At 40.4% G+C, this 18,355-nt stretch overlaps 1 protein-coding gene across 6 annotated transcripts in view; it reads left to right on the forward strand.

Annotated features, from left to right (window-relative positions):
• The window catches only part of GRIA3 (glutamate ionotropic receptor AMPA type subunit 3), a 310,569-nt gene that overhangs the window by 61,315 nt on the left and 230,899 nt on the right, over window positions 1-18,355 (forward strand). For all 6 annotated transcript variants that reach the window (XM_030806409.1, XM_030806407.1, XM_030806406.1 and 3 more), the window contains one exon: window positions 8,810-9,049. In XM_030806409.1, the coding sequence (XP_030662269.1) occupies window positions 8,810-9,049 (240 nt within the window). The remainder of the gene's footprint in view (window positions 1-8,809; window positions 9,050-18,355) is intronic.

Consider the following 18,355-nt stretch of genomic DNA (forward strand, 5'->3'; position numbering starts at 1 on the left):
TCTTACAATGCACAGGACAGCCCCTGGACAAAGAATTATCCAGACCAAAATGTCAATATTGCCAAGGTTGAAAAACCCTGAACTGACCTATTTACAAAGATTCATTTATTAATCCATTAACAATTCATACACAGAGTAGTTTCTTGCAGAAATAGGAGATGGGATGAGTATATTTTGATTGATCAGTTGAAACAGAAAGAAGGAACAATAATTTGATAGCAGTATTCAATAGTCTGGGAAAAGACTGGAAGCAATTGACCAGTTAAGAGACTACTCTCAGTCAATAGTAAAGGAATGAGAACTTGAACTGACAATGAACAGGAGGTAGATACACGTAACTTAGAGGCAGAATTGGTGAAGCATTACAAAAGAATGGTATAGGGAAATGAGGGAAAGAACAAAGGAAATCATGACCCTTAAGACTTTAGCTTCGGTTCCTGGAACAAGAGCAATGCATTAGAAGAAACAGGGACAGGCCGGGCGCGGTGGCTCACGCTTGTAATCCCAGCACTTTGGGAGGCCGAGGCGGGCGGATCACGAGGTCAGGAGATCGAGACCACGGTGAAACCCCGTCTCTACTAAAAAAATACAAAAAATTAGCCGGGCGCGGTGGCGGGCGCCTGTAGTCCCAGCTACTCGGAGGCTGAGGCAGGAGAATGGCGTCAACCCGGGAGGCGGAGCTTGCAGTGAGCCGAGATTGCGCCACTGCACTCCAGCCCGGGCGACAGAGCGAGACTCTGTCTAAAAAAAAAAAAAAAAAAAAAAAAAAAAAAGAAGAAACAGGGACAACGGGAGAAGACACATAGGTGGAGGATGGACGTAGAGCAATAATATGCTGAGTTTGTGATGCCTCGAGGGCCTCCGGGTGAGGCTGTTTTATGGGCAGTTAGAAATGTGGCTCTGGAGCTCAGGAGTGAGATTAGATCCCCTTGCCTGGCACATAGCAGGTCCTCCATAAATATTTGTTGAATTTTAAAAAACCATATTTAAAGTGAGGAGAAAAGAGGGCCAGGGAAAAAATCTTTGAAACACATCCTCATTGAGGAGGTGGACCCAGAGGAAACTGAAAAGGAGGAGTAAGAGAGGTAGGGCCAGCAGAGTTTAATGCACTGGAAATCAGAGAGGAGAGTTTCAAGGGGGAAGATTTAGCCAACAATATCAAATGCAGCTCAGCAATCAATTTGAACAACGTCTATGAATAGAGGGGGATTTGACAGTGAAGAAGTCATCATCGAACTTGAGAGAGCAGTTCAGTAGAGGGATGGGAACAGAAACTAGGTTCCAGAAGCTGAAGACTGCAAGATCTTTATTATCCCATCATTAATAATAGTGATAAAGGAGTTAGAATGATAGTTGATGGAGGTGGCAGGGATTTACGAGGAAATGGAATCTAAGCAGATGTTTAGCCTGACAGGAAGAAGGCAGCATAGAGAGACTACAGTGCGGCACTCAAGAGGCCCAACGAGTAAAATTAGGTTCAATTTAAGGACGAGCTCCCTAGCCGTCAGAGCTGCCCTTCAAGGGAAGTAGTGAGCTCCCTTGTTACTGGATGGATTCAAGGAGAGGCAATATGACCTCACAGAAGGTGGCTCAGGTATTGAATGGGAATTTGGACTAGACAATTCATTTCCAACCTTTCGGACTTATCAGATTAATAATATTTTGGGGGGAAAATGGTAGGGCAGGTGTACATTGATCCAGAGAGTTACCAACCTTTTAATTTTGCTATGTTGAATGTATTAGCTTTCTATTTACTGCTGTAAAAAATTACCACAAACTTAATAGCTTAAATCGACACAAGATTATTATCATACAGTTCTGTAGGTCAGAAGTCTGGTACAGGTCTCACCAGGCTAAAACCAGTGTGTCGGTAGGGTTGTGTTCCTATCTGGAAGCCCTAAGGGAGACCCTGTTTTATTGTCTTTTTCAACTTCTAGAGACTACCCATATTTCTTGGCTTGTGGCCTCTTTCCACTTTTCAAGCTAGCAATGGCCAGGCAAGTCTTTCCCCTGTCACATTACTGTGATACCGACTCTCGTTTTGCCTCTGTCTTCCACATTTAAAGAAGCTTGTGATTACACTGGGCCACCCAGATAACCCAGGACAATCTTGATATTTTAGGGTCCATTGATTAGCAGCCTCAATCCCATCTACAGCCTAATTTCCCTTTACCGTATAACCTAATTCAGAGACTTTGGGATTCAGACATGGACATCTTTTGGGGAGTCATTATTTTGTCTACCCACATAAGAGATACAGATATATAAATATATCTCCTATGTGATAGACATCATCATCATTTATCATCAACATCATCATTTCAGAAGATAAAGACTACATATAGCACTAAAGAGTAGAAATTATATAGAGAAAAGGACTGTCTTTCCAAAAAAAAAAAAACACGAGTTGTCTACCTTACTCCAACACACAGCAGAACACAGCATACATTTATTTATTTCCTTACACTGGTAACTCCACCAATTACTAATACCACAACTTTAGAAAGCACCAGACTATATGATCTCTCAAAGTCCCTCCTAGCTCTAAGTTTCTTTGATCCACTGGACTTCACTGTACTATGAAAGAATTACCTGGAGAACCTTGCTGTGATGTAGCTCTATGAGTTTCTTCATAGCTATACTTTTCGTCTTCCTGCTTGCTTTAAATGCGATCATTAAATCAGCAAGAGATTTCAGTTTCCCTCTTTCCTCCTTGATTCAAAAGGTATGAACAGTGTTCTGTAAACGATATGCAATATTGTTATTCTGAACTTTGAGGTAATCAGGTTGTTTGACATTTTTGTAATGATGCCTTTTGGAATATGGGTGGTATAATTAGGTGCCACACTGTACATTAACAATACCTGTCTCGACCCTACAGACTCGGAGACTATAAATAAAAGTGTGACAGCTGGCTTCAGCCTTGCTTGCCACTCACCACTGAAGGCAACGCAGCTGGAGAGCTACACTAGAGTCCCCAGGAATCCAGAATGTAGTCAGAAACGGCATCTTCAGTGAGAAAAAAATTGGTATTTTGTTACTGGGAATATACAGAGACAGGCACTCTTAGGAGGCAGACAACCAAGCTATTTCACACCGAGAAGGCACAGAGGCCCCAGGTAGGGACAGCATTTCACCAGCACAAAGGCATTATATAGGGAGGGAAGAGACAGAGGACAATGGCATCTTCTTGAGCCAAATTAGCAGAGTTTCTTTAACCCATTACCACCCAGAAGTGAGACTAGGAAAGAAGAAATGGATAGGAAAAGTGAAAGAGACGGAAAGTGATATCCTGGGACGCGGTATGAGATAGAGGGCAATGGTTACTGTGGGGAGGATAACACAACAGAGCTAACAGAGGGCAAAGTACGCAGAGAGAGAGAAGTGAAGCTGATATACTTCATATTTTATTTATTTCTCTCATTTATTGTATTTTCCCCTCACTAGTCTGTAAGTCCCAAGAGGACAGGATCTTTTTCACTCCTGTATCTCCCAACATCTATAACAGTGCCTGACACATAGTAGACACTCAATAAATATTTGATGAATGAATAAATAGCTAGTATTAATTGAATGTCTATTATATGCTAAGCACTGTTATAGGTGCTGCCCATGAATGAACGGATTTTAACTTTCACAGCAATGCTGAAGCAGGTACTGTCATTATCCCAATTTTACAGATGAAGAAACTCTATTAGAGGCACAGAGATATTAAGTAACTTGCCTAATAAGTAAAGGATACAGAATTTCAACCTATATGGTCTAACTTTAGAACCTGCCTATGTAATAACCATCCTATACTGAGGCTCAGAAAGGTCAAATAACTTGTGCAAAGTTACGCAGCTTATGACTGGCAGAGCCATGATTGGAACCAAGATCTGCCTGTCTATGAAGTTGCTGCCTTTCCCTCTGCACTTCATGACTTTATAAGATTGCCAAGACAAACATTTCTTCCATCACCATTTTACCAGACAGTCTTCTGAGATAAAGAAATGGGTGTGAGGCTGGGCGTGGTGACTCACTCCTGTAATCCCAGCACTTTGGGAGGCTGAGGCGGGTGGATCACCCGAGGTCGGGAGTTCGAGACCAGCCTGACCAACATGGAGAAACCCCGTTTCTACCAAATATACAAAAATTAGCCGGGCGTGGTGGTGCGTGCCTGTATTCCCAGCTACTTGGGAGGCTGAGGCAAAAGAATTGCTTGAACCTGGGAGGCAGAGGTTGCAGTGAGCCAAGATCGGGCCATTGCACTCCAGCCTGGGCGAAAAGAGCAAAACTCCATCTCAAAAAAAAAAAGAAAGAAAGAAAGAAAAAAAAAGAAATGGGTGTGGTTCATTAAGGATTCAGATAAAGAAAACAGACATCCCCCAAAAGAATCATGACTCCCAAAAGATCACCAATCTGCAACCAACTCTCACTGCTGTTATTTGGGGCTGGAGGGAGCTGAGCGAAGCAGCTGGCAGATGAATCATGGGAAACCCCTGGTAGAGCCATCTATGCTACCTTGTCTGAGGGCTAGGCATTGAAGGTAAGTCACTTCCATGCAGGTGAATCCTGACCCACGCTGCAAAAGATAGCTCTGGAGTAGGGATGGTGAGGAGATGCCAATAAAGCTTTTCTAAGAGACTAGTTCATAATTCTTGTGTGACCTTGTGTAAGACACTCCCTCCCTTTGTGTCATAGTTTCTTTATGATAGGGAGACATCAGACCACTGAAACTCTGTTCAATCAGAAGAGCTCCACTGTCTCTTTTGTAAAATAAACTTTTCCATATAAAATTTCATTTGGAGAAAGGATTTCACCACTAAAAACCATGCTTGAGAAACAAGTGAATAAAAAATATTTAAGTTCCTTCTAGCTCAAACATTCTAAGAATCTAAAATCATAGACATTGTGGGTGGGTCAACTCAGTGTTCCATTCAACCCTACTTTTGACAGCCAGGAACAGGCCTGGGATCTGCTGTGAAAGGCCCTTCACAGGTTCCCCATGCCCCAGCTTCTTTCAGAGGCCATTAACACTGTCCTCATATGGCAGTTGTCTTCCCCATTGGGCTAATCCTCCACAGACCTTCTACTGATGTCTGTCTATGTTGGAGTGGGTGGAACACAGGGGTCAATATCTGCAGGACAGTTGTACTTCTGTTTTATATGAAGGGAGTCAAATGTTTCCTGATTTTCACCTAAAACTCTTCTTATTGATGTCCACCACCAAAAGACCGTGGATCTGCCTTTTGGACCACAGTAGCGCATTATTCCCTGAGGATTGCCACTGATCTATAAATATTCCTGAGTCCCTTGTCTGAGTCACAACCAGAGCTGTATGCTTAGTTTGGAAATTTTAAATTTCAGTGGGTTTTCTCACACAGGCTCCCTACACATTTTTATAAGTTCTTCTTTTGTCTCATTCTTCTTGTCATAATATACAGACTTAAAGATTTCACTGGGTTCACCTTCCTGGAGACAACTCACAAAGTTTTACCAAAGTCTGGGTTTCACATATACAATATGACTCCCTTGATATAAAGCTTTAAAACAAGCAAAAATAATAATATATTGTTTACATGTATGTGTTTGTATATTTTGTAAAAACCAAGGTAGTAATAAATACAAATTTCACGATAGTAGTTACCTGGGGCAGGGGTAGTGGGGAGGAGTGTTATCAATACAGGGAGATGGACTAGAGGAGGACCACATAGATAAAAGTAAGTTATCAGTAATGTTATAGTTCTCAGGTTGGGTAATGGGTTTTAGGTGTTCGTTATAGTCTAAATAAATAAATAAATGCAATAAATAAGGTATTAAAAGTCCATGTATGAACTAACAATGATTAATTAATTCCACACCCCGAGTTCAAGGTCAATGATTAGAAGAGCAATACAAGATTTTTTTTTTAATTAACCAGAACCTCACCACTTATCTTCTGTTTCCTTCCACTACTTCAAGAGCTTTTTGAAACTGAAAGTGGATAATGGCTATAGTTTTCCTTCTTTTTAAGTTTATATTCCCCCTCAATTATTGCCCATAATCTAGTCAGGTTGGAGTTCTCCTTGCTGAAAATATGTTGCATTTTCCCACGAGACTATTTTTGTATAGGATTCATGGATCCTAATTTTTCTTTTGCCAGTTGGTATGGATCTGAGAATTACCAGCTACCCTTTGAATCATTTTGGTTGAAGGGCCATGATTGCTTGTTCTAGTCTTCCAGCCCATGACCATTATTAGTAAGGAGAGGTTCTTTCTAGGGTTGACAGATAAAATACAGGATGCCCAGTTAAATTTGAATTTCAGATAAACAACAAATTATGTTTTTAGTGTATGTATGAATTTGAGGCATACTTATACTAAAAAATTATTTACCTGAAATTCAAATTTAATTGAAAATCTTGTTTTTATTTGCTAAACCTGGAAACCCTATCTCATGTGGAGCAATAATTACTTTTTAATAACATTATTGAATTTGAGTACATGTGAGTGTGAGTTTGGGGTCAAGCACACTCAGATTCAAATTCTGGCTCCTCTGCTTAATAGCTAGAAGAGTTTTTTTTGTCTCAGAATTTTTATCTATTAAATAGGAATAACAGCAATACCTCATAAAGCTGATGAGAATATTAAATGAAAAAATATTTGTATAGTACTTAGTATAGTGCCTGGCTAAATACTATTCTCATTATTATTGGCTGTTATTATCAATGGCTATTATCATTATTATTAGATGTTATTATTATTGTCAATTTTGTACAGAACATTATGTGCACTGGCCAAGATTTGACTTGGTATTGCAAAACTCTCCACTTACAGGATTAATTTGAGAATGGGACTTTTCTTAGCATCACCCTTGGTGATGATCAAGACATCCCTTTTGTTTCTGAGTATTGTACTCCTTTGGCTCTTGTCATGAAGTACTCCAGATTCACTCTAGTTGGATTTTTCCTTTTATTTATTTATTTGTTTATTTTTGAGACGGAGTCTCGCTCTGTCGGTCGCCCAGGCTGGAGTGCAGCGGCACGATCTCGGCTCACTGCAACCTCTGCCTCCCGGGTTCAAGCGATTCTCCTGCCTCAGCCTCCCGAGTAGCTGGGACTACAGGTGCCCGCCACCATGCCCGGCTAATTTTTGTGTTTTTAGTAGAGACAGGGTTTCACCGTGTTAGCCAGGATGGTCTCGATCTCCTGACCTCGTGATCTGCCCGCCTCGGCCTCCCAAAGTGCTGGGATTACAGGCCTGAGCCACCATGACGGGATTTTTCCTTTTAATATAAAGACCTTTCCTGTGCATGTGTCTGAGGGTCACTTAGAATTCTTCAAGTTGAAGACTATTGTCTCCTATGATGGAGATGGTTAAGTGACTGATAATCACTTTTGAAATGCTACCCTCAAGCCAATGGCTAATGACTTTGGCTGATAAAAAGAGAACAGCTCTAATCAACATAGATTCGAATCAAATGCAGGGAAAGCAAAATACCACATCCACTGAGAACTCTATCTCTCACAACAGGGTCAAGAAATGAATTAAATTGGTTTTCCACTTGCCTTCACGCTTTCAATCCCTTCTTTATTTTTGGTGCCCAATGTCTTCACTGTTTCTCCTCTCAGGGAGGACTCCAGACCCCCTACACATTCTCTTCTCTGACCCACTCATCCCCATCAAAATTTACCCATCTGATTTCCCACTCATCCTTGCATCTAATCAGACATTAATTTATCTTACCACAGTAACTGCTAAATAAGATTCTATTTAGTCACTCTCCCAGGCCACAGACTTCTTTTAAACACTTGAAGAAGTAAACTTAACAGTGGTATTTAGGGTTTTCTAGTAGGTAAGGGAGACCATGCAGGACCCCTTAAATCACACCACATTATGCTTGTTATGTCCGCTTCGCATGAATGGAAGTGAGCAGTGGTGCAGATAATCTAAAGATCATTTTCACTTTGTTTGTGAATGCGCCACAGTGTTGTTGTAGCTGATTTGCTTTGCTAATTATGTTCTACTGAAGCTAATATTAAAATTGGTTCACATTTTTTAAGCTCTTATGGGCCAGAAGAGAGAAGAGGCAGCGATGTGGCCCACTTTTAAATGAAGGAAAGTTGACAACTGTGAGGGGGGTGTGAAAATTCTACATGTAGGCTAGTGGAGTCTATAAGATACATGCAAAAGGATCAAGATAGAACTTTCCCAATTACACATGGGCAGAATAAGCAGCCACCTAACCCCTGTGACTCAATGAGCACTGAAAGGACAGTCTTCCCATGGCCTGCCCAGAGCCTTAAATCATCTAAATTAATAGCCCACATTAAGGGCCTTAATAATAACATAACTGTGGCTAAGGCATTATGTAACCTGAAGGGTAACACATTTCCTAGCAGACACGTTAGCAGCTAGTCTTACTAAATTCTCAGTCACCTATGAGAAAAAGGAATGAAGGGTGGTACACAAAACAGTTGTAGTTGTAGTTTGATGGGTGCATTAGTACACCAAGAGGCCCCTGGGAAGCTAAAGTGGAAGTACAAGGGCACTGAATGCCTTGGAGATGAGCCGGGAGGGTTTTGAAAGGGAGTAAGACAACCTTCACCTCTATTTTTCCCACATTTTCTTAGTTTCCAGCTCATTGTGCACATAGAGAATGTGTACCTGTATCAAATTAATTCTCTTCCCTTTCTTACTCTTCTCCTGTTGGGTAACTGGGTTTTCAGGGGCTTCTTTCTTTTGAGGCATGCAATTTGGGGCCTAATTGTACATTGTATTTCTAACCCTACAAGCTGCAGCAAAGGACCATGGAGCTATTGAATCTTTTTCTCTTTTCTCATTGCAGTCTGCTCCCAGTTCTCGAGAGGGGTGTATGCCATCTTTGGATTCTATGACCAGATGTCAATGAACACCCTGACCTCCTTCTGTGGGGCCCTGCACACATCCTTTGTTACGCCTAGCTTCCCCACTGACGCAGATGTGCAGTTTGTCATCCAGATGCGCCCAGCCTTGAAGGGCGCTATTCTGAGTCTTCTGGGTCATTACAAGTGGGAGAAGTTTGTGTACCTCTATGACACAGAACGAGGTAAGAAGAGGCATCTGCTCTCCTCTTTAGATATTCATGTAATGGTGTTCAAACTTCCTCAGCTCATGTGCCCTTTGCTTCCAATAAATAAAATCTAATTCTGTTTTAAAATTGTATTTAATATTCCAAATAAATCAAAGATTAAGATTAAAAAATAAAAGTAATAGTAATTTTAGAACCTAATTTTTCAAGCTATGTAGGCCCTCCCTGAAAAAGCAGTTTGGAATACCCTCTTGGTTGAGTCACCACTGTTGAAAAAGAACGCCTCCCCCATCAAGCATTTTATCTGGTCTAAAATGTATGAAGTAAAAGCAGCTTAATCTAAGTAGAGAGAGGCTTAAATTGGAAAGTTTTGGAAAATTAATCCTGTCAGAAACTGTAATTATCCCCATTTCATAGATGAGATAGCTAAAGTCCAAGTGCTTTTTCATGCAGCAGTTTAACCACTAAAATGGGACTGGTAGCAATGTCTCTTGCTTCCAGGACTCGTTCCATCAGATCACATTAGGTTTTCAGCTTAGCAGGCCTCAACAATTATCTGATAGAAATAATGAGTGAGACAGCTAAACTGGGCTTTGGGGATTGATTTTTTGTCTTGTTTTTGTTTTTGTTTTGTTTTGTTTTGTTTTAAATAGTGAGACAGTCTATGGCCATACCACCCAAACATGCCCAGTCTCCTCTAATAGTGAGACAATATATTGAGGATACACTCTATTAAAACAGGCTCAGAAATTAAGAGTCTGATCTTAAATAATATACAGTAAGGTCTATTGATTAATTTGCTAGAGCACACACATCATAATTCATCTAATCAGGCTCCTCCAACACCCAGTTGTCTTTGACGGGTTCCTCGGTAAAACCAACGGATTCTATCACCAAGACATTCCAGAAGACAATGTTACTTTATCAGTCATTTGCCTGTGGTTCCGTTTATATGCTGGGGGTGGTTCTCTCTAACTCAGAATTTTTAAAGTCAGAAGGATTAAATGAAAGGCTTATCTGCCTGAGGGGTACCTGGAGATGAGGTCCTTCTAAGTAACTTAACTTGAACGGCTATTTTGCTCTTGGAAATCCACAACACTCTTCACTTTACTCTCATTTTGCTGCATCATCAAATCTTCATAGCAAATATTTAGGCCTGTATTTCCCTATTGTACTTACCTCCAAACTGTCATCAAATTTCATGAACCTGAAGCAGAAGACCAGAGGTCTAGTCCAAGCTCTGTCACTAACTAGCTCACTAACAAGTTGACCTTGACCAACTCATTGACGTGCACTTGGACTTGGCCTCCTCACCTAAGGTGTGTTACTTCTTAATGTTATATTCTATGATTCTGTGATTTTTTTGAGATATTTGACCAGATACTGACACTTTGTATCTTGCTACTAATCCTAACTTATGTATTATCAGTTAATTAGTCTACAAGCCATTATCAACCCCCAATGGTGGTCTCCAATCCTGTGATAGATACATATACAATATGGTTTCAAGGGGGTGTGTACAGAAAAGGATATTTATAAAGCAATTCATGAACAACACAGAACAACATCAAATTGAGTGCTACACTGTATACTCTGAATGCTTTAAGAATTGTAGGAAGGTTGCACTCCAGAAAAGTAGAGTTTTCAGAGAAAGCTTGCTAGAGAAGCTAGCCTTGAAAGATAGATAAGTTGTGGGTTGCAAGAGAGAAGGGTGATGGGGCTTTGGGGAGGGGAAAAGAGAACAAACAAATGGCAGGGACAGGAAGGAACACTGTGTGTTCAGGTAGAGCCCTGTCTGACTGAGATACAAAATAGCTTGAATATTCTAATTCATAATTTGCCAAATTTTAATAAATTTCATTTTGTCCAAACAGTATAAATGTACTGTATACAGCGTAATCTAGTGCATATCAATTTCTTTTTCAGAACTGAAGTTTGTAAGCCAGGCAACTTCTCTCCTGAAACATTTTAAAAACTAAATATTGGTTCCACCAACACTGTACCTCTCATTTATTCAAAAGCAGAAGACACAATTAATGAATTTTATCCTCATCTAGTGTGACCCTTCTCCGCTCATTAGCTCTCTACTAGAACAGGAGGAAAAGACCATCTATCTATTTCTTACCCTTGCATCTTTTCTCTAATCGCCTAACGAAATAGTTTGGACAAGTCTATGGTCTTGGAGTCAAAGAAAGCTTTCTGACTCATGTAACTTTATATTCTTCCCCTGCAGCCATTTAGCTAGTGGGACTAATCCACTCTGCTTAAGAAGTGCTTCCCATAAACTTTTACCCTAATTTACCCCTTGAAAAGCCTTCTTACGTTACTGTACTAGGATCCTGTTCCAAAATTTTCAATGGCTTTCTATTGCCCATATTGAAAAAAGTAGTATATTCTTCAAGATTTGGCATGATTATGCCTCAACCAACTAACAAACCCATTCTCCCTATGCTACCCAATGAAAACCTCCCATTGTAGGAAGCTCCCATTTTCCACTGCTGCCTAAATGCACCAGAACCATGCCTGCCTCAGCAATCGTACTTTTACTACTACCTGGAATTCTCTCCTTCATCTTGATATGGTAATCATGCCCATTCTTCCAATGTTCAAAACCCGCCTCAAACTCTACCTCCGCAAGGTAGCCTTCCTTGACCACTCTAGCTCACAATTATTCATTAATGCAATAGATCCTAAGGCTACAATAAAAACCACATAGATATAGTTAGATATGGTTTCTGCTTTATAAACCTACATTCTAATGATGGAGATAGACAAAAACCAAGTAAATTAACAAATAAAACAATTGCACATGTAAATATGGTGCTATGAAGGAAAAAAATAGATAATAATGGATAGGGCTTAATTTCCAAAGGATGTTCAGTGATGGCCTCATTGAGAAGGAGCATTTAAGCTGAGAACTAAAGGATTGGAAGGAGGCAGCATGTGAAGAGTAGAGGGAAATAGTTTCAAGCAGTAGAAATAGCAAGTGCAAAGGTCATGTCGTATGGTTGAGGAACTGAAAGAAGTCCAGTGTGGCTAAAGGATAACAAGTAGGTAGAAAGTGGCCTGAGAGCAGACTATAGAGGTAGACAAGAGCCAGATCATAGCCATAGAGTATAAACAGAAGCCATGCTGAGGAGTATGAATTTTATTCTAATTGCAGTGGGAAGTCATTGGAGGATTCTGAGCAGGGAAGTCACATGATCTACATTTCTGTAGAGAATGGAGTGTGGTGCAAGTAAAAAAGAAGGGAAACCAATTGAAAGTCCATTGTGGTCATCCAGATGAGAAATGATGGCAGCTTTGGACTAAGCTGGAGATGGAGAAAAAGAGATGGAGTTGAAGTACACTTTGGAGACAGAATTGACAGAACTTGGGGACAGATTCACTGTGGGATGTGAAGGAGAGGAAGGATTCATGGATGATTACTATGTGTTTGGCTTGAGAGATTGGGTAAGATGGTAAGATGGTGATGCCATTTACTGAGGTGACTGGACAGGAGGAGACTTAGTTTTGAGGAGCAGAGATCTTGTCCACCTCTAAACACCCACAGAACCCTTCTGTCCATGTCATTCATCTGGCATTGAATATAACTGCCTTCTGCTGTTACTTCACTGGCTATGCTCTATACTATACCTTCCCAAGTATTTCTCTCCAGTGTGATAATAAACAGCTGGCTAGCCCCTAGATTTATACTTTGTGCCTCCCCTAGTACATAGCACATGCCTGTGTGCCTACTTAGTGTTTTCCAACCTCCTTTAGTGATTCATCAAGAATAAGCCCACGTCTGTTTTTCAACACTGGACTGAAAGAAAGAGAGAAAGAAAGAAATAAAGAAGGAAGGAAGGGTAGGTATGGGTAGGAGGGAGAATGGGAAGGGAAGAAAGAAGGAAAGGAAGAGAAAGAAGAGAAGGAAGGAAGGAAGGAAGGAAGGAAGGAAGGAAGGAAGGAAGGAAGGAAGGAAGGAAGGGAGAGAAGGAGGGAGGGAGGGAAAGCAAGCCCAATTTATAAATCATACCAATCACTTGGTACAGTTGTTTAAAATATTCAGTATTCTGTATTTTCTTGTTTTGTGCAATGATCATCTCTTGCTTTAGTAATAAAAATTACAGGGAGACATTATAATAGAAAATATAATTTTAGAATATTTTAAATTATATAAGAGAGATAGAAGAGAAAGAGAAACAGAAGAGAACACCTATAATCACATTCATAAGCTAAATATACAAATGATGTGACTCTACTGTATAAGGGCAGGGATGAGTGGGGAGCTGAGAAATGGGTTAAACGTTTGAGGTCATTTAAAAGAATTGTAGCACAACCAGGGTAAAGTTTTCTCTGAAATTATGAAACATTGAGTGGATTTCAGGGCTTTGTTGACTCTGCTTTTATTTCCGTCTGCAGACGAAAGTCTGATTTGGGGTTTGCAGTTTGTCAGTTTCTAAAATGCTACCTTGATTCATTAATACAAAGTTGAAAATTATGTTCTTGGTGCTACATACATAAAAAAACAGTTTTTGAAAAAATTATGAGGTTAAGTGTGTTGTCTGCTCTATTGGTACCCTCTCCTCTCTATTAACACCCTCTTATCTTACTATGGCATTATGTTTACACCTGCCCTCCCTGGCAGGAGCAAAACCTTAACATCTCTGTCTCAACCTGCTTCTATGCCTTCATAAAAACTTCCCTGTCCTGCATTTTCTTCCCACTGACTAATAGTCTTTCTCTGCTAGTGACAACAGCTCAGCTGACCAATTTATTCATGCTAATTTATCTATGGCTATTAACAACCTGATGGGTTAGTTCATCCAGGGAAGAAGAAATTTCTATTCAGGCAAAGGCCTTCTGTGAATACAGAACCATAATCCAAGGTGTAGCTTTTTAATTCTGGGATTCCAAGCACCATGAGTCCAGTTTGTGAGGTCCTTTGCCCACATGCCTTCCTATATAGAAAGTCCTAAAACCATGCCAGGGAGGTGGCCATCTCTTCCAGTTATTAGACTTATCTTTTGGGTGCAAGTGACCTAGTTCTCTGTGGTGCTAACATTTCCCCCAGAACAGCAACATACTTGAGAACTGCAGCCAGACTCTCGTGCACCTGACAACTCTCCTTGGCTTCAATGGGCACAGCACACAGAGATGAAAGAATCCGGCCCAGCTGTGGCTCTCAGCTTAGATAATGAGATAATAGCTCTGGGTGCCCTTTGAGGCAACTAGTCCCTACCTTCTTGCCAGTGTTCAATAAACTCCTGCTGTCTCCCATTCTCAACCTGAAACTCCCTACTCAGTTCCCAAGTAACTCTCTGGAAGTCAACAGCCTTCTAACAGACCTTTCTATTTTCTCTCGAAGGTTGTGACAGGAACATAGGCAGTTGTAACAACTATCCTATCAGTCAACAAGCAATTATTAAGCTTTCTCCATTGCTACCTTGTGCTAGGCCACTGGTGGGGTTTAAAAGAAGCAAAATTAGATCTCGCATCTGAGAAGTTGCCAATACTGTTGCTGAAAGAGTGACTTCTCTAAGGGGCCTGAAAAAAATAATTTTTAATACAACTGTTTCCAGATTCACCAATGAAACATGCATTCATTAGAGCAAGAACCTTATGAAAAGATTAAAGAGTTGTCAGATAGCTAGGAAGGTGGGAAAATGTTGGAAGGTCCTAAAGGGCTTAAGAGGTAAAGGGATTCTCCAAGAAAAGGAGAAAAGGGCCTGTCCTCAGAGGACTATGAATGTTTCAACTGGCTGGATTTGAACTCTACTGAGAGACAAGCAAAGTTTCAGCCTCACACCTTTCTGCATGTTGTCATTCTCCACCTACTTACATAGCCTAGCCTCATCCCATTCACGAGTTCTACTTTCCCAAATAAAGCACAAAGTACCTCTCTCTCTCTCCCTCTTTCTCTATCTTCCTCCTCTTTCTTCACCTCCTTTCCTCCTTTCTCCTCTCCACTCCTTATGTCCTTTTCTTCCTCTCTCTCTCTACACACACACACACACACATGCATGCACGTGCACACACACACACACACCTCAATACCAATCAATGACACGTCAACAAATCTGTTATTGTTATCATTTTATTCTTATTTTGATAAGAGCAATTGCCATTTCTTAAGCACTTATTATGCACTAGGCCCTGAGCTTATGGATTATCACATTTAATCTTTGTAACATCCCTGCATCTTTACAACTGAGGAAACCAAAGCATGGAAAGGTTAAATGATAGTTCCTAGGGTCACACAGCTACAAAGTAATAAAACCAGATTTCAACCTAGGTCTGCCACATTCCACAGTCTATGTACTGTTCTCTGACTGACATACTGCCTCCTACATTCTTAACAGTTGAACACAACTATTACCTCTTCCTTTAGTCTTCCCTTCAGCCATTCTTCAAAGACCGGATACTTAGTTAGACCCTCCCTATCCTGGTTGTCTTCCCGTGGATGCAACTCAATTGCCGATTTCCTTCTTAAGGCATGGTATCCACAAATGAATGCGGTATCTTGTTGTCTCAGGGTACCAGGAATCCAGACAGGCAAGAGGTCAAAAATCCAGTTTAAGAGGCAAGTGAGTTGCAAAGGTGAAGGCAGAGAGACAGCAGAGTTCTAAATGCAGGCAGAAGGTAACTGCTGTGATGCATACTAATGGAGGGTTGTGCTGATACCCTGATTCTGAGGGGAGGGAACTCATCTATTCTTCTCTGGGTCAGAGACTTTCCTGAGCACAGAAAGATAAACCTGCAGGTTGTCATTGGTAAGGGGCTATATTTCTGGTTGGAGGAGCCTATTCTGGTTCAGGATAGGCCACTATCATGAACTTCTTTAAAGTTCCAGCTAAGTACCATGAGTGGTTGGCCAAAACTGTTAAGACAGTAGCAGGGTATCTCAATTATGAAAGAAAGAAAAGAAGAAAGAAAGAAGAAAGAAGAAAGAAAGAAAGAAAGAAAGAAAGAAAGAAAGAAAGAAAGAAAGAAAGAGAAAGAAAGAAAGAAAGAAAGAAAGAAAGAAAGAAAGAAAGAAAGAAAGAGAAAGAAAGAAAGAGAAAGAAAGAAAGAACAGACTATCATGGATTCTTTTTCTTCTTCACTTTAAGAACTGATTAAAAGATGTACGAAGGAAACAGATGGCTCCAATTCTGATTGTGTCCATTTGCCTTCTGGGAAAAGTGAAGTCAAGAGAGTTTTTATTGAAATTCAAGCTACTTTTTACATCTGAATAAATTAGGAAGGCCCAGAGAGTACATTATCGTGTGAGAGACACATACTAAATTCCCCTGTTTGAGCAGCAATAATCAGGGTTGACAGTACCTGAGACATTTGGTAGTTTCCACAGCCTGCCTAATCTATTGTGATGAGTCTTCAACTATGAGAGCATCTTGAGAGCCCGCACAATAATAATAGTGAATGACTATTTGGACTGGATTGTGAATAAAAGACTGTACATTTGTCTGTAATGAGAATTTCATTGACAATGAAAATACCAGAGCTGTCATATTTTTTAATACTTCGATTTGTACATCCTTGACTGCTTTGGGGCATAAGAAGAGAAAGTGCCGAGCAATTTGTTGTCAGCTCTTGAAATAAATTATCATTTAAACACTTACTCTCCACAAAGGTTATTAGCTTAGTAGCTCGTTCCTGGGGTTGGACCATCAGTAGGGGAAAAATATCACAAGACATTAAACTACCCTTTCAGAAGCTGAATATTAGTTACTGTGGAAATTGTTCTCTCAGTAGCTTAACATATTTTTCTGTGGCTCTCCAATGCTGCAGATTAGGCTGCAGCAACTATTAATAAATACTGTCATATTTTACAGCTGTCATGCAAAGCTGAAAAAAGGCTTCACTGTGATTAGATCCTGTTTACTGTAATATTTCCAGCTCAGACTCAGAAAGGCAGTTTTCCTATAAAGGTATTTTCCATAAGTAGAATTTTTCTCCAGAAAATGACATGATTAATTTTAATGTATTTTTAACTCCTTGGTGGCAGTGAATTTGAGGTTGAATTGACTTCACAGCCAGAGACATTCCTCTCTAGAGACAAATTAAGCTAAAATGTCAAAATTTCTCTCTTGGGTTGTCCTTCATATGCAGAAATGGTGCTACTGTCAGGAGATGTGCATTGAGTAGCCCCCCACCCCCATAGAAGGATCAATCTGCACTGGTTTATCCAACTTCTTTTACCCTGTCCCTCTTGTGACCAATTGCATTGTTTGCAAGACAGCTGGTAAGGATGTTGGGTAGGAATATCACTTCAGTAGGCTAGCTAAAAATTCTGCTTCCTGAGCTAAAATGTCATCATACGAGCTAAAGAAACAGATCTCTAGCCCCCCTACAATGCATTAGCTGTTTGAAATGGTATTCACATCTCTGAAAAGAAAAGGAGGTGACAGCTGGCAGGGTTGCTTTTGCTCTGACCTTCTATTGCTTTTTATCAAGCTCCTTGAGGGAATTAACCCTCACTAAGCTGAATATCTAGTTTTTAATGAATAGGTAGTTCATTAACCCATTAAGGGTTAGCTGGAGTAGTCTATAAATTCAGGGTTTGGGCCTGAAACGTCCTTGAAAATGTTCCTCTAAATGTTCCTTGGGGCGGGGATAGACAGCGGTATAGACCTGCAACTGTGACTTTGAGGTTTGCCTCTTGAAACCCTTTAGACAACAATTAAAGCCAAGGCAGGGTTGTTGTGAGAGTTTAACAAGATAATGCATATAAAGCCTTTATCACCAAGCTAAACACAGTAACACCCCATGCTCGATGAATTTTAGCTCTTATTATTTTATTACCATTATGGAACAGTGGTCCTCAATAGAGAGTGTGGGTAATTTTCCCCCCTCAGAGGACATTTGGCAATGTCTAGGGACATTTTAGGAGTGGGTAGAGGCCAGGAATGCTGGTACACATCCTACAATGCACAGGACAGTATCCTTCTCCACACTCTCAACAAAAAATTATCCAGCCCAAGATGTCAACAGTGCCAAGGAAGCAGTAGGTCAAATAAATGGTTGCAGAAATTCCTTAAGGGGTTGGCAGTGAACCAATCTAGCATTTATTGAGTGTCTCTTACTATGCCTAGGTCAGTAATAACAGCTCTGTTCAATAAGTAGAGCCTTTGATTCTGAAGAGCTTACATCGTGGCCAGAGAGACATATTAAGATTAATGCACAGAAGAAAATATTAGTGCAAAACAGCATAAAGCAAGAACTAGATTGTGTGGTATGGATGTGAAGTACCGTGGGAGTCCAAAGAAGAGAAAGTTCATGATAGGCAGGCTGGACTAGTCAGGGAAGGCTTAATGGAAGAAGTTATAAATGTTTCTGAGG

The sequence above is a fragment of the Nomascus leucogenys genome, chromosome X (genome assembly GCF_006542625.1).
Source record: "Nomascus leucogenys isolate Asia chromosome X, Asia_NLE_v1, whole genome shotgun sequence".
Taxonomy (NCBI): domain Eukaryota; kingdom Metazoa; phylum Chordata; class Mammalia; order Primates; family Hylobatidae; genus Nomascus; species Nomascus leucogenys.